This window comes from Garra rufa, chromosome 17 (assembly GCF_049309525.1).
Source record: "Garra rufa chromosome 17, GarRuf1.0, whole genome shotgun sequence".
Classification (NCBI taxonomy): Eukaryota; Metazoa; Chordata; class Actinopteri; order Cypriniformes; family Cyprinidae; genus Garra; species Garra rufa.
In genome coordinates, this window is record NC_133377.1 from 5,526,272 (window position 1) to 5,552,626 (window position 26,355).

Genomic DNA, 26,355 nt, shown 5'->3' on the forward strand with positions numbered 1-26,355 from the left:
TCAACTCTCTCCCTGCTCTGCCCCCACTCCCCTCACTCCCCTCTTCTGCCCCATGGACTTTCTGAACTCTGACACAGACACACACACACACACACACACACACACACACACACACACACACACACACACACACACACACACACACACACACACACACACACACACACACACACACACACACACACTCACTGACCTGCACCAGTCACTTTGTGCAGCATTGGTCTGCCAACTACCTCACACTACTCATAAGACAGTTACAAGACTGCTCTGACACTTTTACACTTTTACACACTTATAAGCTCTGTTGCACTATATTGTTTACATGGTTTGCACTCTCTACCATGTGCCCTTACTTGTATTTTTCATTTTTATATATTATATATTTATTTGTATTTATTCATATTTTTTTAAATCTACCTTTGTATTTAATGTTACTTTTTGTATTTAATGTTACTGTTTGTATTTAATGTTACTTTTTGTGTTTAATGTTACTTGTATGCACCATGGGTCTGAGAGTAACGCAATTTCAATTCTCTGTATGTCCTGTACATGTGGCAGAATTGACAATAAAGTTGACTTTGACTAAACCTGCAATTGCAATAAATACAACCAATTCTGTGAAAAAAGTCAGAAATTTTGAGATTATATCTCATTATACTCGTATACTCGATTATACTCGTAATTTTTAATTTATATATAAATTCTGAGAAAAAAGTCAGAATTGCGAGATACAAACAAGTAGTTCCTAGAAAAAATCAGAATTGTAAGTTTACATCTTGCAATTCTCAATTTATTTTACACAATTGTGAATTTATATCTAGCTATTCTTCTCAAAATTTTGTGAAATGACTTTCTCACAATTGAGTTTATTTCCTTATTTTATATCCTAACTTTATAAATCACAGTTGCGAGTTTATATCTCACATTTCTGAGAAAGTAAGCTATAAACCTGCAACTGCGATAAATACAATCAATTCGTAATTTTGAATTTACATATAAATTCTTAGAAAAAGAATAACTTTATAACTCACAGGTGCGAGTTTATGTCTCGCATTTCTGAGATAAAGGCTATAAACTTGCAATTGCGAGAAAAAGTCAGAATTGCGATACATACAAGCAATTCTGGAAAAAAATGTAAGATTATATCTTGCAATTCTGACTTACTCATATGCAATACTCGTAATTGCGAATGTATATATGAATTCTGAGAAAAAGTCAGAATCATGTATCATGCAAGTCAGAATTGTGAGATGGAAAGTCAGAATTACCTTTTTTTTTTTTAAATGTATTTATCGTCACAACCCTATTTGGAGTATGTCTACCATCTACCAAATAAATCAATGTAGTTTTAGCTATTTTAGATTATATTCTCCTTCGTTGTATACTTTACATCATATGTCCATCAGTTTGTAAATCACTTCAGACAGCATTTTCTATTCTTTTCATCTTCATTTTTATCAAAGTCATTAAAGTCGATTAATATGGTTTGATAAGTTCAAAGTAAAAAGACAATAGGGAAATGCAATAAAACAATTGCACATATATTGCTCAATACTTTTTATGCTCCCCTCTCTCTCTCTCTAAGCTTGTCTGACTACTTCACCGTGTTTCTGAACACGCCCACTTAAAGTGTCAGTAGAGACATCTGCACACGGCTGGTATTGATTCAGTGCTGTCAGACCACTGAAGGACACTGTCTGTCTCTCACCACATCTGCATCTGACCTCTTTCAGTCATGGGGCTTTACCACAAAGAGTTTGAGAAGGCTGGCCAGCAACCAGGTCTACAGATATGGAGAATTGAAAAGATGGAACTGGTCCCTGTGCCTGAAAACTTACATGGGAGCTTCTATATAGGTGATGCCTACCTGGTGCTCCACACTGTCAAACAGAAGAACTTGGGCTACTACGATCTGCATTACTGGCTGGGTAAGCAGTGAATATTCTGTCATTTATAAGAGTTCAGGTCTTTTGAATCAACTTTTTACGTTATAAATACTCTTTTTGTATACTCTTAATATTAAGTACCTTAATGTATTGACAGAACTGTACTCTCAGTCAAAATCTCAGTCACTATTTAAATGGCTGAGGCAAGACAAAAGGGCAAATTAACTGACATGATACTTAAATGTGCTCATTGTAAACAAGCTAGAAGATAGACCAAGTAAAGTAGAGTATATGGCCCCTATAAAATGTCACTTTAGAATCATGAAGGTTGTAAAGTTTATTCTCAGAAATGAATACTGGGTCACCTGATATTAATACTAGACTTTCAGCTATACACCTTCTCTGTGATAAGCATGGTTTTAATTTCTGAATTAAAATTCAGTTTGATATTTTTGGAGAGCCACTTATTACTGCTTAATAAGTCATGTGGTCCAGCCGACACATGCACAAAAAATAAATAAATGAATAAAATGCATAAAATAAAACAGGAAATGATGCAGGCCATCAATGTGACATAGGTCTAGATAAATAAATCTCTTAAAATAAAATTATTTGACCTTTTTATCATCACAATATCATGTTACTTTCAAAATCATGAATAGTACATTACGAAAATATGTCACGCTCTAATTTGTCATCGAGTCATGCTTTTGTGTCAGAGGGCTTTGTTTTGTAATATTTTTTACTGGAGATGCCTCAGGCATATATGCTCTGGTTGCTTTAAAAAGCTGTGTCAAAAAACAAACTTTTGTGGTCAAGTTGCAAAAGAACTAAAAGCAGGAAGCTCATGAAGATGAGAATGACCACGGTTAATGCATTTCACTCTGGCAGAGTCTACAAAAAAAATTAAAAAATGACATTAAATTCTGCTAATGTCACCAGATTTCTCAAAGAAGATACAAGCCATTTAGCTGCCAGAAACCATGTGTACTTAATACAGTTTCCTTCCTCTGCTGAGTGAAAACACTTTCTTTACTCCATTAGATGTTTCAGAACAGTCAATATCACTGAGATGTTTTGGCCTTGAGTGTATTTGTGGCCGTAACCACACACACACACACACACACACACACACACACACACACACACACACACACACACACACACACACACACACACACACACACACACACACACACACACATTGACTTCCATTATGAGTCAACCACTTCCAATGTAAATGGATTCCTTAATGATGTTTCTGCCCATCATGTTATTCCTGCCAAGTCATTTACCCTAAAAAAGCCTACAAAATGGACAGATCACAAAGTTCTGTGGTCACAGGCAACAGCTAATATAGCAGGCTTTAAAGTGTAAAAACTGATGCTGCATGGGTAAAGGAATAAACACTCTTGATATCGATCGTCATAAAGTGTGAAAACAAACAGCTCTATGTGGTTTGCAAATACAAAGTTAATGCATCTGATGAGCTGAAAGTGTGCAAGTAACACTAAAAACAAACAAACAAACACTTAATTATTAACATCAATGAAAAAGAGTGAGTAGGCCTCAGAAGTAGATGATACTTCTTTCTCTCTCTCTCTCTCTAGGTAAAGAGTGTACCCAGGATGAAAGTACAGCAGCAGCAATCTTTACCATTCAGATGGATGACTACCTGGGAGGAAAACCGGTCCAGTACCGTGAAATCCAGGGTTTTGAGTCCACCAACTTTACCAGCTACTTCAAAGGCGGAATCACATATAAGGTTAGTTTTTGTGCTCCACTGACTTACAACATCATATTATTCTTCACTTTACTTCAGGCCTTTCTTAGGGTAAACATAAAGCTACTGTTCAAACTAATGGAAAGACTGACAACTGCTGCGGTATTTATTTGCAAATTGTTTCCTAAACTTCACAGTGCAAATTTAGGATTAGTGTTTTTGTTTACAATTTGGGTGAGGTAAGACCTGCTACTCCAATACCTTCCTACTGTGAACAGGACCTTATGTTTTTTTTTTTTTTTTTTTTTTACAAATGTAAACATGTGGTCTGAGGGGATGTTGTGTTTTAGCACGTGTTTGGGGATATTTAACTCCTCAGTGTTGCAATTGGCCGCAGAATGAAAATGACTCATAACTGGAAAGGGTTTAAAATTGGAAAAACAAGAAGAAAGAGCAGGAAATAAAACAAATATATTTTCCTACCTTCTCAGACCGGAGGTGTGGCATCAGGGTTTCAACACGTGGTCACCAACGATCTTACTGCCCATCGACTCTTCCACATCAAGGGCAGGCGAACTGTCAGGGCCACAGAGGTGCCTCTCACCTGGGCCAGTTTCAACAACGGCGACTGCTTCATAGTTGATCTGGGAGCGGTAAGATCTGCAACAAACATATTGACTGTGTTAGGTTTTTCATCTAAATATTAAAAACCTGTCATCATCTATTCCCCCTCATGTTGCTCCATATGTGTAATTAGGCTTTTATTCTGTGGATCATCCATGGAATTATTTAGCAAAATATCCACATTGCACTTTTCCACAAACAGTGAAAATGGAAAACCGCAGCTGGTAAACCACAAACAGAAAAAATCCACTATATTCCAACTCCTCTGAAATAAATAGTGTGTGTGATGCTTAAGTCATCTATTGCTAAAAATATCACAATCACTGCAAATACCATGTAGTGTTTAAACATTATCAGGATGAGTAAATGATGACAGAATTTTGGCTAAACTGTTCAATTAAAGGAATAATTCACCCAGAAATGAAAATTCTCTCATTATTTACTCACCCTCATGTTGTTCCAAACAACTCATGTTGTTTCCAGCCAAAATATCTAAAAATTCATTATTTCTCTTACACCAATGGCAGATTATTTTGCTTGTTTCAAGCAAAAACACACTTAATTTTGACTTGTTTTTTTTTTTAAACAAAATAATTTTTACTCGTCTAGAAAATCCTTCTTGATTTAAGTTTTTAAAAATATTTTGGCTTTTCAAATTTAAGTAAGAAAAGCATTTTTTTGCAGTGTAAGGCCTTTTTTCATCTTCAGAACATAAATTAATTAATACAATTTTTTTTATGAAATCCCAGAGCTGAGGGTGAGTAATTAATGACAGAATTTTAAATTTTTGGGTAAACTACTTAGATTGCCAAGCCAAATTATAATTTGTTTGACCTTTCAACAAATGCATAACTATGGAGGCCCGTTAAAAAATATATAAAAAGGTAACTGCAACATTTTCTCTCACAACTTTTTCTCACAATTCAGACTTTTTTGAAGTTAAAATTGTGTGATGTATACTCGCAATTGCAAGCAATTTTGAAAAGAAAAAAATTTGCAATTCTAAATCAAAGTCAGAATTGCGAAATATAAACTCACAATTCTGACTTAATATCATGCACTTGTGAGTTAAGTCAGAATTGTAAGACATTAACTTGCAATTTTTTACCCTCAAAATTTTTTCTCACGTTTATGAGAAAAAAGTCATAATTGCGTTTTTATCGACTTTATTATATAATTCTGACTTTATAACTCGCAATTTCGAGTTTATATCACGCAGTTCTGACTTTATAACTTAATATAATATTGCAATTCTGACTTTATTTCTAACAATTGTGAGTTTATATCACGTAATTCTGAGAAAAAAGGTCAGAGTGTGACTTTTTGAGTTTATATCATTTCTGACTTTATTACTTGCAATTGCATGTTTATATCTCACATTTACGAGAAAAAAAGTCTTAAATAAATTTTGAGTTTATATCACACAATTCAGATTTTATAAATCGCAACTGCAAGTTTATGTTTCGCAATTATGACATTTTTCTCGGAATTGGAAGTTTATATCTCGCAAATTTTGACTTTATAAATCGGTATTGCGAGTTTATATCACGGAATTCTGATTTTATAACTCGCAATTGCAAGTTTATATTTCGTACCTTGCAATTATGAGTTAGAATTGCAAGAAAAAACCCACAATTCTGAGTTTATATCTCACAATTGTGAGTTTTTATCACATAATTCTGAGAATTTTTTTTTTTAGAATTGTGAGTTTATCTCTCGCAATTCTGACTTCATAACTTTTTCATAACAATTGCGAGTTTATATCATGCAGTTCTAAGGAAAAAAGTCAGAGTTATGAGATACAAGGTTGCAATAACATTTTTAAAAATTTTTATTCAGTGGTGGAAATGGGTATCCATAGGTTAACGCAGGTAGAATCCCCAAAGAAACGTACACTTCAACGTACAAATCAACATTTTTCATAGACAATAACTGGCTGGTTCACTTGTGCTGCATGTACTTATCCTCTCTGTATGCACTTTGGGTGTGTTTGATAACTGGATTGCTGTCAAATTACTTTGACTGTCAACATAGAGCAAATGTTATGAGAGCACAAGGGCTGAACCACATCTCACACCTAAAAGGATACATCTTTTACGCTACTTACAAGCTTGTGCTGACCACGAGTTACATAGGATAGTTTGCAGAAGGATTAAATGTGACAATACCACTTGACTAAAGTATCTGACAGTGTTCTCTCTCACCTCTCCAAAGGAATTTACAGACCACGGTCAAATAAACAAAACTGAATAATCCTTAGAGATACCATTCTACAACGACAGTGTAAAAACAACTATACGGTAGCATTTTCAAAGGCAAGAATTTCTTAAGAATTCTTGTCACTGACATAATTATCAAGAACAAAACAAAGAGCAGTGTCTTCCTAGGAAGTCTGATATTGTACACAACAAACGTGAGCACATATTGCTAGGATTGCCACCAATTAATAAGATTTCTGAAACTAGGTAATCTACCAGTGGTGTGGGTCTAAGTGCAACAAGTTTGAGCGCCTCAAAGCTGCACAGGTAGCTACTGGCATCCGAGACAACGAGAGGAGCGGACGAGCCCAGCTGGTGGTTGTAGAGGAAGGACAAGAGCCGGAAGCAATGATAAAGGTATCAAAAAAGAAAAAAAGTCCATCAAACGTCTTAAGTATGGAGGAATTTGCATGCAACACAATCTTAAGCATCTGGTAAAACTTAAAGGAACACTCCACTTTTTTTGGAAATAGGCTCATTCTCCAACTACCCCTGAGTTAATAAGTTGATTTTTACCGTTTTGAAATCCATTCAGCCGTTCTCCTGTTCTGGCGATATCACTTTTAGCATAGCTTAGCATAGATCATTGAATCCTATTAGACCAGTAGCATCACGTTCAAAAATGACCAACGAGTTTCCATATTTGTCCTATTTAAAACTTGACTCTTCTGCAGTTATATCGTGTACTAAGACCGGTGGAAATGCAAAGCTTCAGTTTTCTAGGCTGATAAGATTAGGAACTACACTTCCATTCCGGCGTAATAGTCAAGGAAGGTTGCTGCCGTAATAAGGCTGAAGCAGGAGCAGTAATATCACGCAGCACATGTGCAAATGCTAAACTAGCTGGGAACTCATTTCTGATAATACTCCGCCTGCTTCGGCCATATTACGGCAGCAAACTTCCTTGACTATTACACCGTAATGGGAGTGTAGTTCCTAATCTTATCAGCCTAGAAATTCGCAGCTTTGCATTTCCACCGGTCTTAGTACATGATATAACTACAGAAGAGTCAAGTTTTAAATACGACAAATATGGAAACTCGTTGGTCATTTTTGAACGCGATGCTACTGGTCTAATAGGATTCAATGATCTATGCTGAGCTATGCTAAAAGTGATATCGCCAGAACAGGAGAACGGCTGAATAGATTTCAAAACGGTAAAAAACAACTTATTAACTCGGGGGGAGTTGGAGAATGAGCCTATTTCCAAAAAAAGTGGAGTGTTCCTTTAAGAGCTCTTTCACCACTAAGAATTTTATAGTTGAACCAATGTTTGCTTTAGGCAGTACGATATCAGGTTTAGCTGGAAGGTTTGACATTTTTACACCTCGTCTTTGCACATCACAGGTTCTCGGTGAGAAGCCTGATATCCCTGAAGGTGACGACAATGAGGATGTGGCTGCAGACATGTCAAACAGGAAAATGGCCAAACTTTACATGGTAAACAAGTTAATAAACTAACAGTTTAATTCATCTACATGCAAATTCAATAGACGCATGCACACAGACACACGCACAATGGAAATGTAACAGGACATTATTTAAATACAATTGCACTTTACAGGTATCAGATGCAACAGGGAAAATGCAAGTGTCGCTCGTGTCAGATGAAAATCCATTTAACCAGAGTGACCTGTTGACTAAGGAATGCTTCATTCTGGATAATGGAAAAAGCAAAATGATCTTTGTGTGGAAAGGTATTATTAAACTGAAGCCGTTAAAAGAGGGGGCTGTGTACCAATCTTACTAAGATTCCTTGACCTTATTTTATGATGATCTAGGCCGCAATGCAAATCCAAATGAGAGGAAGGAGGCCATGAAAACAGCTGAGGGCTTCATCAAGCAGATGGGATATCCTGCCAACACCCAGGTTCAGAAACATATGTGTATATGTTTTGCTGCATTTTCATTTACATTCACTCGAATGAGTGAATCACCATAGATGGATTTAGCAACACTGTCAGAAAAAAAAAAATGCAACAAAAATATACAAGAGCTTGTCTCTGGAGCAGTACCTTGGTGTCTCTTACTGAAATGTGTAGTAGAAAACCCATGAAAGATATACCTATAGTTCTGCCATGAAACTCTACATGACACAGGATGATGGGTTGTTAACATAACTGATGATATCACAGAGTTATACGACTTGGCACAAGCTGATTGGTTCATGTTGCATATGCAACCAATGAGCTTGCAGCTATTTAAATGGCTGGTAGCATTCACTTGGGCATTTCGCAGCACGCTTTCAGAGTTCCTCTGAAACCCTCCACCTTCCCCATAGATCTGCTATGGCACCATATCGCCATTTGCTTTGGCAGTAGCAAGTTTTGCACTTGCTTGCAGCAGAAGCAGCAATAATCTACAACTACAGCAATAACCAACAGCAGCAGCAATTCAGCAGCAGCATGTAGCAAATTTATTCCGCCAAGACCAAATACATTAACACTGTCATATCCATTACCATGCTAATCTTTTCAGAGATTTGTCATGACAGAATTAGTTTTTTTAAAAATCCACATTGTTTTATAAATATTTTGGACTATGGGGATTGCCTTTATTTCGATGATGTGAAATGTTGCAGTCTGCTATTTTTACCACAACACAACTGATACGACAACCACTGCTATTCTGCCTATTCTTTTCTGATCTTCTTATTGCTCGGAAAAGCAGTGAAGACTCACACTGCTTCTCTTGTTGCCCTTGAGTTGTGTTGTGGTAAAAATAGCAACAGGTAGTGCCAGTAGCTTGCCGAGTGCATCAATTTGACATCATTAAAAAAATGGTGCCTAAATATGTATAAATCTATGTGGATTTTTTAAATAACGTAAATCTTTCATGGGTTTTCTACTGCATATTTTAATAAGAGACAACATTTATGTTATATTAAACCATACAGATCTTAATACCTTATTTACCCCTAAATCAGGGGTGTCCCAACCTGATCCTGGAGGGCCACTGTCCTGAAAAGTTTGGCTCCAACCCTAATTAAACACATCTAAACCAGCTAATCAAGGTCCTCAGACTCACTAGAAACTTCTAAGCAAGTGTTTGGCACTGATTGAAGCCAAAATCTGTAGGACTTTGGCCCCTTCTGAAGCAGGATTGGACACCCCTGACACATTTAAGGGTACATTAGTGGTAGATAACTGCTCCAAGATGTTACATGCCAAAATTTACAAATTTTTGCACATTTGTTTTTTTTCTGACAGAAATGTATAGTATTCTTTGGGTCACCCAGGTCTTTTGGTTTTGGCACACAGATCCAGGTCCTTCCAGAGGGGGGAGAGACGCCAATCTTTAAGCAGTTCTTCAAAAGCTGGAGGGACAAGGACCAGGCTGAGGGTCTAGGCAGAGTTTTTGTCACTGAGCGGATTGCCAAGATCAAACAAGAACCGTTTAATGCCTCCAAGCTGCATGAGTCTCATCAAATGGCAGCTCAGTACAACATGGTTGATAACGGCACTGGAAAAACACAGGTCACAATTTGCATACAAAAGATCAGAGATTGTATAAGCTTAATTGTGATTGTGTTTGGCATATGATGAGCATCTTACGGTCACAATGAGAGTCAAAATGAAACTCGAAGATAAAATTCTGATAAGCTGCTAAATTACTTTTGCACTCTAAAGGTGCGTTCACGTTTACTGCAGTAATTATAAGCTGTCACCATGCAGATTTGATAACAGGTTCAAGTTGGTTACACAGATTTAAAGTATTGCCCAAATGAAAGCTGCTTGATTTGAAAATGACTGTTTGATTGTTCTATATCATCAAAGAAAATCATACACTCTTAAAAATTAAGGTGCTTCACAATAGAAGAACCTTTTTTTCTAAATGGTTCCATAAAGAACCTTTAACATCTGAAGAACCTTTCTGTTTCACAGAAGTTATTTGTGGTGAAAGAATGTAAAAAGAGATGGCTCATTAAAGAACCTTTGACTAAATGGTTCTTTGTAGAACCAAAAATAGTTCTTCTATGGCATCACTGTGAAGAACCTTTTAAAGAGTGTAAGATGAAATCCAACTGTCCCAACTTGTAAATAAGCTTTATAGATCTTCATAATCTGGTTTTGTTTCACAGATTTGGAGGGTGGAGAGTGGTACTAAGACAGGTGATACCAAGGTTCCTGTTGACCCAGAGACATACGGTCAGTTCTATGGAGGGGACTGCTATATAATTTTATATACCTATGCCAAGGGAGAAATCATTTACACCTGGTAAGCCTCACAAAACAGATCATTTCCTGAGGGGGAGTCAAATCATACACAAAAGGAATCAAATAAGGCTTATCGCTCTATGCTCCCACCCTCAGGCAAGGTTCCAGTAGCACAATAGATGAACTGACAGCTTCAGCCTTTCTCACCGTTGAACTGGACCGTACGTTGGGAGGAAAAGCTGTTCAGGTGAGCGGGATTTGAATTTTATCTATGTACTAATTTACTGACTGTAACTGGGGCTGGATTATGGACTAGATAAGGAGGGCTTCAAAGATGTGTCTGCCTTTTGGTGTCACTTTTTGACACACAGGGCACCCCTTTAGTGTCATAAAAAGGAAACCGCTGGCATCAATATGCAGATGTGAAAGGCATTGGGAATTTTATCAGTTTTGCCATTACTGCATACATGTTGGGGTGTGATTTTTCATTGTAAAGTGTCAAAACAATTTCATTTACATATACACATTTATGAGCACGTAACCCAATAGCCCAAAACCTAACCATTTGGCAACATAAACACAGGACGTAACAGGCAGATACAACTATAGTCACAATTTATTCAAAAAGTATTAATATTCTAAGTCTTCCAAGGCAAAATGATTGATTTGTGTGAGAACTAAACACAATCAGAGTTTCTATTTGCCTTAACACTCAGATTCTGTTTGCAGTCTGAGCACGAATTCAAAAACTGCTATGAAAAGAAGCCTTAAGTCAGTTTTGGATATTAAAGGCCACTGGCTCGTGTGTCTCGTGACCAATTGCTTAATGGTAATGTTCGGGATTATCTTTTGGAATGAGATGTGAGTGCTTTAAGAGAGCGGGATCATTTTCAGTGATTAAAAGCTGATTTAATCTGTGTTCTTCGCATAAAGATAATGCATGGCTTCAGAAGACTTAGAATGCAATACGACTTGTTTGTAATACTTTTATACTGCTTTTTATGGTCAGTTTACACAATAAATACCTATAACTGTACTTTTATTTTCCTGTTACAGCACTTGTTTTATATTGTTCAGAAGTGGGTAGGTTTGGGTGCTCCAAAATATCAACAAATGTATACATTTATATATAATTATTTATATTTTTACAAATGGGTGCAAACCATTGTGTCTTGATATCTTATGCATAAGGCAAATAACTGAAAGCAATGGAGTAATGATGCTAAAGGGGTACCCTCAGCATCAAAAAGCGATGCCAATGGGTCCTGATCAAGATCAATATGTGATGAGTTGGTGAACACAACTAGGCTGGTGTTATCATCTTACTATTGGTTGAAATCCACATCCATCCAGGTGCGAGTGACTCAAGGAAAGGAGCCACCACACTTGCTGAGTCTTTTCAAAGAGAAGCCTCTGATTGTGTATAAGAATGGTACTTCCAGAAAAGGAGGACAGGCACCCGTGCCTCCAACACGCCTCTTTCAAGTGCGCAAGAATCTGGGCACCATTACACGGATTTATGAGGTGAGTCTTGGTCTCCATATGAAGACTAACTCTGGTGAAACACATTGTCCAGAGATTGGTCACATGAATTTATTAAGAAAAGGAAGATCCAGAACCACATTTCCATGTCTAACTTGGTAATTTATACTCAGTAGCTGGTCCATATTGGTTTAGATGAATGCTGAGCTAGACTACCATGTGATGGAGCTATGGTTTACTATCTACAGTCATGGACAAAATTATTGGCACCCTTGGTAAATATGGGCAAAGAAGGCTGTAAAAATAAATCTGCGTTGTTTCTTTTGTTGATCTTTCATTAAAAATAAAAATAAAAAAATAAGTGGGGGGAATATAATGTTATGAAATAAACATTTTTCTCTAATACACCTTGGCCATAATTGTTGGCACCCTTGTATTCAAAACTTTCTGCAACTTCCATTTGCATGAAAAACAGCTCTGATTTTCCCCCCTTCATGCCTGATGAGGTTTGAGAATATATGGCAAGTGATTTTAGACTATTCCTCCATACAGAATTTCTCCAGATCCTTCAAATGTTGGTGCTCACTCTTCTTCAGTTTATCCCACTCATTTTCCATAGGATTCAGGTCATGGAATTGGGATGGTTATGGCAGAATCTTGATTTTGTGTTCAGTGACCAGTTTTTGTGTTGATTTTGATGTTTGTTTTGAATCAATGTGGTGATGGAAGATCTAACCATGACCCATTATAATATTTCTAACTGAGCAAGTCAGTTTTACCTTTTTTTATCTGTTGGTATTTGATATAAAACATGATGGCATGTATCTGAACAAGATGTCTAGGACCTTTGGTGTAAAATTAGGTCCACAAAAAAGAACATCTGGTGATATATTTAAATGTGGACATGGGGCACTTTTTTATCCCTGTGTGCACCAAACCTTTAATGTTGTTCTAGCTCCAAAAAAAAAAAAAAATTCTCATTTCATATGGCAATAAAAGCCAGTCCTGGCTGAAGTTCCAGTATGGTAAATTAATATGGTGGAGTTTGTTTTTGCATGAGAGCAGATGATTTGTTTCTTGAACAGTGTCTGAAATGACTTGTTGTGATGGAGGTGCAGTTTTCCTTTATTTTTTATATTTTTTTCTGACACTAAAATTCAACTGATTTCTGCAATTTTCCATCTGTGATCTTTGAATAGTATTTGGCCACTTACATTGTTCTCTTTGCTGCACATTAAGACAATATTGACACACGTCATGTTTCAAGCAGATTTTAGACTTCTTTATTATTTCCCTGATGTTGGAAATGAGAATATTTAATGTTTTAAGTATTTTCTTAAAGCCACTTTGTATTGTGTAAAGATCAACAATCTTTTGCTGTACATCAGAAGTATATTCTTTGGTTTTACCCATTGTGATGAATGATTAGGTTGGTTTGGGCTTTGTGTTACTAATATTTATTCATATGTGCACCAAGACGTCATGACTGGACAGCATCATGTTTTCAGTCACCTTGGTGTGTTAACAAATTGGAAATTTCAATGGAAATATATTTAGGAGATAATTTACTCATAAGAATTTCTAAGGGTGCCAATAATTGTGGCCAGGGTGTATTTGAGAAAAACATTTTTTCATAAAGTTATATTCCACCTCACTTTAAATTGTTTAACTTTAATGAAATGTTTGAATTTTGCAGAATTTTTGACTAAAAGAGCTAAAGGAGAAACAATGCAGATTTATTTTTACAGCCTTCTTTGCCCATATTTACCAAGGGTGCCAACAATTTTGTCCATGACTGTAGGTCATTCTGGTTCACACTGGCAGATCATGTAGACCAAGATGGTGGAGATCTGCTTGATGTTTGGTTAGGCTGACCTATTTTTCAGTGTTACTTCAATTTAGATATGTCCTTTGAGTGTGTTGGTTTGTGGTCTAACAGGTTGACGCTAAAGCATCAAGTCTGAACAGCAATGATGCCTACCTCCTGAAGTTACCCAAGGGAGATGGGTACTTGTGGAAGGGAAAGGGGGCCAGTGAGGAAGAGGAACGAGGGGCAAAGTACATGAGTGAGAAGCTGAAGTGCAAAATCAAACTAATTACCGAAGGAAAAGAGCCAGGTATGCCAATGTGCAGAAAATTAAATTCATACACTTCATGCTTCATACTCACACATTGGTAGACGTGACAGGAGTGGAACGAAGTTTACATCTTTTAACATTTACATGCTTGTTGCTCATTTTCCCATTGAAAGAGGACTTCTGGAAAGCTCTGGGTGGAAAGATGGAGTATCAGACATCTGAGATGTTGGAGAACGAAACTATAGGACATCCTCCCCGCATGTTTGCCTGCTCCAACAAAACTGGAAAGTTCATTGTGAGTATCCTTGACCTGATAAGAGAGAGCAAAAGTCCAGGTCAGTTTCACATTAGTCAAAGTCAACTTTATCAAAGTTGATATTAGGCATTTGCTTTCGGTAGAAATTCTGCATGGGAGACAAGGCAGTGTTAAGATACTGCTGCACATAACAAAACAATTGTTCAGCCACTCAACATGCATTTTTACAATAGATTGAAGAAGTACCTGGTGAGTTTAACCAAGATGACCTGGCGGAGGACGATGTCATGCTACTGGATGTCTGGGAGCAGGTGAGACAAATTGACTCTCTTCAAGATTATCTCTAAGATTCAAAAAACAGCGGTCATATTTGATTAGACTATCTGACAATCTTTCATGAATTGGCATGTGATATGTGCCAAACTGCCAACAATCTTTGATTTCTCTCAGGTTTTTGTGTGGATTGGAAAGGACGCCAATGAGGTGGAGAGAACTGAGTCTGTAAAATCTGGTGAGATGCCTCAAGCACACATTCCTTAAAACATTTTTTCCACATAATCTGAAAACAAACTGAAACCCCTTTAAACCTCAACAAGTTTAACAGCATACTTGAGCAAACCACATCTCACATGCAAAAGCAAAAGATAAAACTGAAACATACACTACCAGTCAAAAGTTTTTGAACAGTAAGATTTTTCTGTTTTTGAAGAATCCTCTTCAACTGCATTTATTTGATCCAAAGTACCATAAAAACTGTACAAGTTTTAATTATTTTTACTATTTAAAATAACTGTTTTCTATTTGAATATATTTTAAAATGTAATTTATTCATGCGATTACAAAATGGATGAAATCCAATCACATGATCCTTCAGAAATCATTCTAATATTCCAATTTGCTGCTCAAAAAACATTTATTATTATTATTATTATTATGAGTAGAATTTTTTCAGGTTTCTTTGATGAATAGAACACTTAGAAGAACATAATTTATCTGAAATAGAAATCTTTTGTAACATTCTCAATGTCTGAATTATCACTTTTGATCAATTTAATGCATCCTTGTGACAAAATAAGATAAATATTAATTTCTATAATTTTCCCCTCACAAAAAAAAAAACAGAACAAAACAATAATTCAGATAAATGCTGGTCTTTGGATCTTTCTATTCCTAAAAAAGTACTCAACTGTTTTAAATATTAATAATAATATTAATAATAAACATGTTTCTTAAACAGCAAATCAGCACAGAATTATTTCTGAAGGATCATGTGACACTGTAAACTGGGGTAATGATGCTGAAAATTTAGCTTTGATCACAGTAATAAATTACGTTATAACATATATTACAATAGAAAGCAGTTATTTAAAAAAGTAAAAAATATTTCACAATTTTACTGCTTTTGCTGTACTTTAGATCAAATAAATGCAGGATTGGTGAGCAGAAGAGATTTCTTTAAAAAACATTAAAAATCTTACTGTTCAGAAACTTTTGACTGGTAGTGTAAAATTATGTAAGATCTGCCTTTGATTAGGTCTTCTATTTGCAAACTACTAAATATAGTCATTCAGCTTTTTGAATAAGTAATTGTCCCTTTGCAGCAAAGACTTACATTGAGACAGACCCGTCAGGACGGGACAAGGGAACATCTGTTGTGGTGGTAAAGCAGGGACATGAGCCCCCTACCTTCACCGGCTGGTTCCTGGGGTGGGACGCCACTCGATGGGACAGTGACCTCATGGCGAGAGCAGTGGAAACACTGAAGGTTAAGTGAAATCCTAAAAATCCTGAAGTCAACAGACTTTACTGTAAAGACAAAACAAAGTTGTTCTTGAGGCATGATCAGTGATTTGTATTGAACCATTCAATTGAAATCCTAAAAAATAGGCCACATGTCCAACATGTAAAGTTACTCCATATATGTCTGATCTTGAATTTGTGCTTTTCTCTTAAATTTGTTTGCACAGATTTATATTTCTGCTCTGGGTTTCTGTAAGCATGATTTGAAATCGTACAATAAAAGAAACTACATTTTTCAAAAATGTCATGTCGTAGTCAATGCCGCACACAAGAGCCCTCTAGAGACAAAAATTACAACACAAGATTGACATTCTAGATGTGATGTTACTTCGCTGACCACCAATACACATAAAAATAATGTGGAAATACAAGAGTTGGTATAAGAAAATAATACCACGGTATTCAAATTAATGCACTGACATGGTACACGTCATACATACAAACACACTGATTACAATTTAGTTAAAAGTCATCACAACCAATTAACTATATGCAAATATTATTTACCATATTTAGTACATAGAAATTGTAATTATTTGATCCTTGTGGGATACAAAACTGTATCATTATTTCAAAACCAGTGGACAGACTGATAGGGATTTTTCATTATAATTACTCAATAAACATTGGAACAATGGTTAAATGTGTATTAGGGGCTGTTGATGATGCCTTGTACACAAACAGTGCGTAATACACTTGTAATTAAAGTCATTAAAGAAGGCAGGAATCATATTATTTTACTATGATAGAGAAAAAATCTCATAGACTACCATTATTTTTATGTTAGGCTAATCATACTTCCTATGTCCAAACACACTCTTCACCTGTACAACTGATGTGGTTCACTAGTCCGTGTTCAACAGATTTTAATATTTAGTAAGGACAATGGAGTATAGCCACACATGCACACAAAAGATTGCTCTGTCTCATATAAATCATCATCAGGATAATTGTAAACAGGTCAGAGGTCACATTGGTAACTGATGGGTTTTAGCAAGTAACTGCTTAGCATCCTAAAATTGTATTGTATGATTAAAAAACACTTGTGGGGTAGAGTGGGGTAAGTTGAGCCAGAGGGTAAGTTGACCCACCCCCTCTACTCTGCTTTACTGTCATGTGACCATGTATTTTGGAACCATCCATAATTTCTGCCAGACTGCTTTGGCTTGTTAAAGTAAAATTTTAGCATGACAAATGTATCCAGTCTAAAAATATTTATGATGCATATAGGTAATTTAGCAACATATAAAAACCATGCAAATCTTTTAGCTATATATTAGCCTGAAATTTCCCCCCAAAATGCCAGCTATGGGGCAAAGGGAGGTAAATGCTATGGGGTAAATTGAGCCAGCACTTCTAACCTCACCATAAGGCACTGAAGTTAAATCTCTGAAGTATATACTTTATTTTTTTAATGATATTACACAACTTGTTTAGTTGATCATATACATATATATATATATATATATATATATATATATATATATATATATACATAATTTATTTGATAGGGACAGTGTACATGTACACCAAATCCTTCTCTGATAAAAACCAGATGCTGCTTTTCATCACATTATATATCTTTCAGATATATCTTTCCACCATGTAGTCCCTATGGCCTGTTTCACATGATTGTAGAAAAGCTACCATGCCAAGAATCTTTTGACTAAAATGTTTATTAGTTTAAATGACATATATTCCTTCATTCTCACACAGCTTTTATTTATTTTTACTCAACATACTTTCTGTTTAGTCTTTTTGGAAAGATTACAACTTTGGTGTTCAACATATTGTTTTAAGAATACAAACAATTAAAGATTGAAATTTAAATTGATTGGTTTTATTTTGTTTAAGTTAGCTTTAAGAAAATACATTTGACTGGAAAGTAAAATTTGATTATTGAATTAATTTTTAAAAGAGGTAAATTATTGTTAAAATTTCACATGGGTTTAATTCCGATTCTTTAAGATGGTCAGTTTACACCCAGATGGTGCATTTTACCCCTAACCTGGGGCAAATTAAGACATTTTAATTAAGATTTTTTTTCAGGTTTTTTTGATGGATAGAACGTTCAGAAGAACAGCATTTTTATGAAATTGAAATCTTTTGTTACATTATCACTTTTGATTAATTTTAAGCTTCCTTGCATAGTATTAATTTCTACAATCCCCCCCCCCCAAAAAATTATATATATATATATATATATATATATATATATATAATTATTATTATTTTTTCTAACCCCCAGCTGTATAACTTTGCAAAAACCTTTTGCTTTTGATTTCAGACAAATGCTGATCTTATCTTGAAAACCACATAAGTAAAAAATGGCTAATCTTACCCCACTCTCCCCCCAACTTGGTTTATCATTAAATTTTACCAACAGTAGTTTTTAAAAGGTTTAACTGATGTTACTTTATTATTTGTACCAACTGAACAATTTGACATTTTACATTTTTGACTCATTCTAATATTCTAATTTGCTGCTCAAAAAACATTTATTATTATTATTATTATTATTATTATTACTATTATTATGTTGGAAACATTTGAGCAGAATTTTCTCAGGTTTATTTGATGAATAGAAATAGTTCAGAAGAACACTATTTATATGAAAATAGAAATGTTTTGTAACATTATAAATGTCTTTATTATCACTTTTGATTAATTTAATGCATCCTTGCTAAAAAAAATAATTATTTCTATAATTTCTATAACCCCCCCCCCCCACACACACACACACAATTTTTTTTTTTTAAATTATACTGACTCTTGAATGGTATAGTGTATAATGTCTAATGTCAAACTTCTTGCTTTTTATTTCAGATATTTTTTGATTGTGAATGATTGTTGGATCTTTTTTTTAGATTCCTTTGTCATAGATACATTCCGATGATTTAAAATGATAGGAAACATCCTGAAATTACTTGAGATACTTTCCTTGTACTTCTGCCTCATGTTCCCTTATCTTGAAAACCACAAGTAAAAATGGCTCATCTTATCCCACTCTCCCCCTACTTGGTTTATCACTCAATTTTCACAACAGTTGTTTTTAAAAAGTTGAAAAGATGTTACTTTATTATTTGTAACAACTGAACAATTTGACATTTTACGTGTTTGAATTCCTTACTGGTTACAGCTGTGACCAGAAATAAGGCTTCATACCATCAACAACTTTTAACACCACAAGATGGCGCACAAGTAAAACAAAACGTTTTGTGCGCACAAAATCCATCATTGGAAATTCACAACCCTTCATCCAAAGTATTGGTTTACACATATTCAGTGCTGTTTAATCTTAATAAAAAACTATGTGTTTCTTTAAATAAGATTAGATTTTCAAAACAGCAAGTCTTGGCTGTAAGAAATGAACACCATAATTTGTTTTCATGCTTGATTTCGAAACGCCTTTTGTATATTTGTTAAACTTTGTTGAATGTGTATTTTATATAAACACTGGTTCTAGTGTCATCTTTTTAGGTGATAGACTAATTTGTAGTAAATCGACTAGCTTGTGAAGAAGCTCAGACGAAGGATTGTTTGAAGACGGGCAATCACGGCAGTCTAGGGTATTCAGTAGTTAGATCTCCGGTGTATGAATGGATGTGTGGTGTACGTGACAGCACGTCCATCACGGACTAATTGTGTATTGATAGCACTGCTAATTGTTCACTTTGATACACCTCCTTCTCTTCACAGCGGTGCCTTACTTATATGTTTATTGCATTTTGCTTTCCTCTACATAGCACACACGTTTTCACACGTTGAGCTTTTGTTTACTTCCTTAAAGGTCAAATACTCTTTTACTGGGAACGCTTTTGGCACACAAATGTTAAGCTCTGAAATTAAAATATAAATGTAAATAGCCACCAACATTAACCAACTCATGTGTTTCGCAATTTATTTCGTTCTTTTAATAATCTGTTAGAATCTGAACCAGTGATGTGAATAAATGAATAACTGAATGAATCTTTTGACTCGATTCTTTTGAATGAATTGTTCAAACATGGACTGAATCGGTTCGATATAGTCTGAATGATTCAGACAGCTCATTCCCACTAAATATTTTAAGCAGTGACTAAATCAGTAAAGATTAAGTCTATAGTTCACAATAATACATTGAAACAAAACCCACACGCATTATACTGGCTACCAGGGAAAGAATTGTATTACTGATAACCTAGTAACGCTCACCTGTAAGCGCGTTTCTCAAACTTTAAACGCCTTGAGCGACATGAACAGGTGGTGAAGAGGTGTGACCAAAAAGCCGACAGGCTTGACTTTTCACCAATCAAACTCCAAGAAAAATAACACGCTCTCACTCAATCGAGCCAATCAGCGTGTAGTTCCACAGAGTGGGCGGGGCCAACCCTGCTAGAATGAAGTGGAAGGCAGCCCGCTGTAGAGTCAGTGAAACAGGCGCTGTTACAGGCAGTGGATACACTTGTCGGCTCAGCTGATCTGAATGGCAACAATATTTTGGAAATACTCGTAAACATTTTCATCTAATGAGCTAATGAGTAACGCAAGGATCACATTATAAATAAGGTGAGTGCCGAACGAGATTAAATTTTCATCCGCGGGTGCTTACAAAGCGTAAATTGTAGAAAAATATCATTATTATTTGTAATAATTTATTTTAGAGTAACTTAGTATTTTGGTAAAGAATCCCTAGCATTCTGGGGCGCATTTTTAGCGCACAAAATACTAATGATTCTCATGTTGAATCACTTGTTGGGAGAAAATGATGACAGAATTCATGTCTTTATGTATGGAGATGAGCCCCTCCTAAAGCGCTTTTACAGATGGCCACAGAGATCTGCGACAGACTCGTGTTTTCCTCGTTTACATAGGCCAGCTTGTGCGTTTTTCTCTATTTGAGAAAACTGTTGAACAATAAAAAGGCACAAATAGACGGACAGGAGCCTTTGCGCACTAGGATTTTTACCGATGCGTAATTCTGGTGCCCCTGTGGCGCTACATGTGCAAATGGGCTTCCTGCTGTTTCATCCTTCATTCACCATCACTGGAACTGAATGACACCCAGCTAGGTTGAATCTGTGTGCCTTTTAGAATGACAAAGAGAGAAGCATGCTCACTTAGAATGAACAGCCAAGTCAAAGAGAGCTGTAAAACTGTGTGTGTCATGGTGCTCCACTGCTGGCCTCATTGCATCATCTCCTTTTTCATTTGGTTTCAGGTTATAGCAGCAGCAGCTTCTCGGGGGAACAAGAGAAGCCTTGTGAATATTTGGTGAAGCATCAGTGGTAGCAGCGGCGACACCTGGTCTCCTGAGTCTCTGCGTTCGCTTTCATCCTCATCGGAGTGGCGGAACAAGATGGGGAATGGATTATCAGAGCCCCATGCCATCTTTCCCTGCCTGCCGTCCTTTCAGGCCTTGCACATTGTTATTCTCGGCTTGGACTGTGCCGGTAAGACCACGGTGTTGTACCGGCTTCGCTTTAATGAGTTTGTGAACACCGTTCCCACCAAAGGCTTCAACACGGAGAAGATCAAGGTGACTCTTGGTGGGAAAGGCCGGACTGCAACCTTTCATTTCTGGGATGTAGGAGGTCAGGAAAAGCTCCGGCCGCTGTGGCGCTCCTATACGCGGTGTGCCGACGGCCTCGTGTTCGTTGTGGACTCGGTAGATGCCGAACGCATGGAGGAAGCCAAGACAGAGTTACATAAGATCACACGGCTACAGGAGAACCAGGGGGTGCCCGTGTTGGTGGTGGCTAACAAGCAGGACCTTCGCAGCGCGTTGCCACTAGGTGAAGTCGAACAGATGTTAGCACTGAATGAGCTTGGCTCTCATACACCGTGGCACCTTCAACCAGCCTGTGCCATCATCGGAGAAGGTCTACAAGAAGGCCTAGAACGTCTCCACTCCATGATCATCAAGCGGAGAAAGATGATGAGGCAGCAAAAGAGAAAAAGATGACTGCTTGGTGATGAGATGTGAGCTGGATGTGGTGGTAGGCCTCTATGATGGCTCTGCTGGTGACGTGCCATAGGCCTTTGTGGCCCTACGCTCCTGGAATTATTGTTTCGGAGGGCTGAGTTTTATCAGTCAGATGGTTCTGGATACAGTTCAGAGACCGCAAGAGGACAATACTGATTTACCACTTCGGTTGTTGGATTGTAGCAGCGGTGGGACGATCACATGGAACTTTTACATCAAAACAAGTGTTACACAATGTCAACAGGTCTTGTGGTACATTGATTGAGTTCTCATGAAGGACAACACTGGACATGAACTTGTAAATGACAAAGACCGATCGCTGAAGTCTTTGCGTCTGAAGTGTTACGCGTATCTTAGCCTCCTAGCATTCATGTAAAGTCTTGAAACGGAAGGATTGATTACCAAAGCTGCCATGGACATCATGAAAAATCCAATGTATACATTCAGGTGATGTGTTTTCCCCCATCGGTTTTATCCAGAATGGCCAACCGTCATTTTCCCTGGGTGTTTGTTGTCTCGGTGGTCAGGGGAACCAGAATAAGCTTTATGGATCACTTGTTTGGGAATGCACAAATCAGATTGGAGTCAAGGAGAAGGGTATTTTGTCGACTATCCTTCTCAACATGTTGGTTCAGTAGCTTTTCCTAAGTTTAAAGACTACTGGTGTAATTTCTAGCTTTGTGTGCTTCCCTGAAAGACAAGAGATGTTTAAATGCACTTTAGCAATTCCCTTTTCTAATCTATGAACTTGCAACATCTGATTTTTTGTAAAGAGTTTATCATGCTACAAAAAAGACGTAATGTATTGCTTCAAGTGAAGCGTTTTTTGTTTTGTTTTTGGTTTTTTTAATATCCACTGTTCCACATTCAAATGTGTCAGTTTGTCACTCAGTGCTCGTGTGTTGGGGATGTTCATATTTATGTGTCAGAATTTGTACACTTTGAATAAATCCACAACTACACTAAACTACACTTGGAGTCCTCATTACTACCTGTTGCATGACACACTCATCCTAAGTTTATGACCTGACTACGTTTCTAATTGCATTTTTAGTCTGATAATCGCCTGACGCACTTCACAGTTGAGTCACGAAGGTTGTTCCTTTATAGAGTCATTAGGACATGCAAAAGAAGTTACATTCTGTACTCGTCCTGTTCAAGGTATGCGACCAAACAGGATGGACTTTGTCCTTAGTCTGTTGTCAAACACCTAGATAATGTTAAAGGTGCTGCAAGAGTGCAATTATTACATCTCCATATAGAATGTTGAAATTTCAGTTGTACATTGTGGTGTTTACTTTTAATTATGTACTTCAGAGTCATCAGTGCCTAAGAGTAAAATGCTAGTTTTTCTATGCATTTATTTTGTTTACATTTGAAAGAATTTACAATTAATGCAATTCATACAATGAATTTTAGTTCTGAATAAAATTGTTTAGTCATAAAGTTCAACATTTACCCAGACAATAATTACCTAAAAAATATATTTTAAAACGTTTTTGGGGAAATACATGATTAAGATGTATTCAGGGTGTAAGGTTAAACAGGTTACACATAAAAGTTTCTCATAAGTCGAAAGCAACTTTAAAACAAAGAGTGCATTTCTAAGTAAAATTAACTTGGCAGATGTGTTTTAAACTAGTATATTCTAGTATATTATTAGAACTCTAGTATTTTCAATATATCTAGTATATTATTTAATAAAAATATTTTTCTTCATTATGGGCAGACTTACTTGTATGGAAGCCAGTTTCAGCCACTAAATAAAAAAGGTTATTGCGACTTTTAATCTAACAATTCAGACTATTTCTCGCAGTTGCATAATACAAACTCACAATTCTCGAAATTGCGAGTTATAAAATTAGAACTGCGGGATATAAACTCACAATGTAAACCTTTTTTGTAATACAAACTCACAATTGTGACTTACTTTCTCAGAATTGTGAGATATTAACTCTAAATTGCGAAAAAAAAGTCTAAATTGTGAGATGACATTTCTGACTTCTTTTCTCAGAATTGCATGATATGAACTGCGAGGTAGTATATTCAGAATTGCGAGACAAAAACTCACAATTCTGACTTTTTTCCTCAGAATTGTGATATAAAAGAAAGATGTCATAATTCAGACTTTTTTTCTCAGAATTACATGACAAAAACTCACAATTCTGACTTATATAAACTTTCAATTGCAAGAAAAAAGTTTAAACTGTGACATAAAATGTCATAATTCTGACTTTTTTTCTCAGAATTACATGATATAAACTTGCAATTGCGAGTTATAAAGCCAGAATTGCGAGACAAAAACTCACAATTCTGACTTATTTTCTCATAATTTATATAAACTTTGAATTGCAAGAAAAAAAACCTTTAAATTGTGAGATAAAATTTCAGACTTATTTTCTCATGCTGATGATACACTGGGCAACTTTTTAAGCAATGTTGCCGTGCAACTTTGGCAAATGTTGCCATCAACGGGCAGCCAGGTGAGACACAGGGCCCACTACTGATCTAAATTATTCACATAGAAATGTGTTACCCATTCTCAATGGGAAAGTGCCCAAGCAACATTGCTCAAAAAAAGTTGCCCGATTAAATTGCTCAAAAAGTTGCCCAGTGTATCATCAGCCTCAGAATTGCATGATATAAACTCACAATTGTAAGTTAAAGTCAGAATAGCGAGATTTAAACTCGGAATTGTAAGAAACAATGTCATAATTAATAACCAAAAAGAAGTAATTGTGACTTTTTTTTTTCGCAATTGCGAGTTTATATCTTGCAATTCTGACGTTTTTTCATAGAATTGTAAGATTTAAACTTGGAATTGAGAGTTATAAAGTTCTAAGGGGAAAAAAGACGACATAAGATGATATGTTTTTAGAAATGTTTATATTATGCGGTTTTGAGAAAAGAAACAAGATTGCAAGATGTAAATCGCAATAGCAAGAAAAAAAGTCAGAATTGTGAGATAAAAAGTACCTTTTCTTGACTTGACTTTAGTGCTGGAAACAGGCTTCTATATACTTGTCACTGACCCCTAAAACCAAAAACAACGAACTATTCTTACATAACAAGCTGAACCCACTGAGAGTTCATGCTTAATTAAACATTAATCAAAAAAGACTGCACAAATAGAATTTGCTCTTTTACAAACTCGATATGTAACTGCTCCGAGTTTTTGAACACAGCTGGCTTGCCCGAAGCCCCACAGAGTCGAATGTTGTGTTTGAAGAGGATCTGGCACAGCCGGTTCCAGCACAAGAGCATTTTCCCTGGGAACAATGAGGCTTTAACACAGCGAGAGAGGGGCCTGTACACCAGCTGACCAGTTCAAACAGGAATCCTTCGCTGGACGTTGGTCTGTTCAGCATTCTGATGACAGCTGGATGACAGACGTAGATCACATGATACCGGCTTCAGAGATAATAGAGATGAGATTGGCTTCTAATTGGGTCTCAAATCATGAAAAATGCAAACACATGCACCACAAAAGCCGAGGCACCACGCTCAGTGGAAAACCTGCTGTTTTGGTGCTCGCCGGTACAAAGAGAATTCACAATTTCGCATCTAGAAACAGTTGCTTGCTTTTATGTATTATATCTTGGAGGGCAACAACATCAAGACTTAGTAATCCAGCTTGGCTGGGCACGAGGCTTTGGGGAGAGGTGTGATCTGGCTGTCTGCTTTGATTTGTTTGAGAACAGCACTTGAGAATTATACCTGACAACCTCTGCTTCACAAGCCATGTAGATGAGCTGAGGAATTTTAATGAACCGGTGTGCCGTGCCTTTTGTCTTCGCATGAAAGTACAGCTCACTTGTATTAGTAATGCTGTGAGGGGGGCTGGCGTGGTGCCCAGCGCCCCACGGTCTGTTCCACTAAAACATCATTTAAGCAGGCCAGAGGTTAAGCTTGTGTGCCGTTCTCATGGCTGTCTAAGCAAAAAAGCCTAGTTTATCGGAATCAAACTGAGGTTCGCAGTTCCCATACTCTTCTATCACTCCTGACCCTTCCTGTACGCTGGTGTGACCCAGCTCGGGCCCCTTTCCTTCTGATCCTCTGATGTAAGTGACATGGGACTGAAGGGCCAGTGTTGGTAGAGGAGATCCGAAATCAGAGCAGGCTTCCT

The 26,355-nt window shown here is 36.5% G+C and overlaps 2 protein-coding genes across 2 annotated transcripts; both read left to right on the top strand.

Moving 5' to 3' along the window:
* Positions 1-1,691: 1,691 nt before the first annotated feature.
* scin (scinderin) lies at positions 1,692-16,480 on the top strand. The gene is made up of 16 exons (XM_073821304.1): positions 1,692-1,928; positions 3,497-3,651; positions 4,101-4,262; positions 6,699-6,848; positions 7,839-7,931; positions 8,056-8,188; positions 8,273-8,361; positions 9,752-9,967; positions 10,573-10,709; positions 10,805-10,895; positions 12,002-12,172; positions 14,070-14,247; positions 14,382-14,503; positions 14,698-14,775; positions 14,915-14,975; positions 16,066-16,480. The coding sequence occupies exons 1-16, from the start codon at positions 1,736-1,738 to the stop codon at positions 16,236-16,238; spliced, it is 2,202 nt and encodes a 733-aa protein (XP_073677405.1). The 5' UTR covers positions 1,692-1,735; the 3' UTR covers positions 16,239-16,480.
* A 4,198-nt stretch (positions 16,481-20,678) lies between these two features.
* Positions 20,679-23,199, top strand: arl4ab (ADP-ribosylation factor-like 4ab). The gene is made up of 2 exons (XM_073821795.1): positions 20,679-20,812; positions 21,465-23,199. The coding sequence occupies exon 2, from the start codon at positions 21,603-21,605 to the stop codon at positions 22,206-22,208; it is 606 nt and encodes a 201-aa protein (XP_073677896.1). The 5' UTR covers positions 20,679-20,812; positions 21,465-21,602; the 3' UTR covers positions 22,209-23,199.
* Positions 23,200-26,355: the final 3,156 nt, after the last annotated feature.

What these genes read in the sequence shown, in the direction of transcription:
- scin (XM_073821304.1), top strand. Translation starts at nt 1,736, where the DNA reads ATGGGGCTTTACCACAAAGAGTTTGAGAAGGCTGGCCAGCAACCAGGT. An exon ending in ACAAAACTGGAAAGTTCATT is followed by an intron (nt 14,504 to 14,697) that starts GTGAGTATCCTT and finishes TTTTTACAATAG; the next exon opens with ATTGAAGAAGTACCTGGTGA. An exon ending in TACTGGATGTCTGGGAGCAG is followed by an intron (nt 14,776 to 14,914) that starts GTGAGACAAATT and finishes GATTTCTCTCAG; the next exon opens with GTTTTTGTGTGGATTGGAAA.
- arl4ab (XM_073821795.1), top strand. Translation starts at nt 21,603, where the DNA reads ATGGGGAATGGATTATCAGAGCCCCATGCCATCTTTCCCTGCCTGCCG.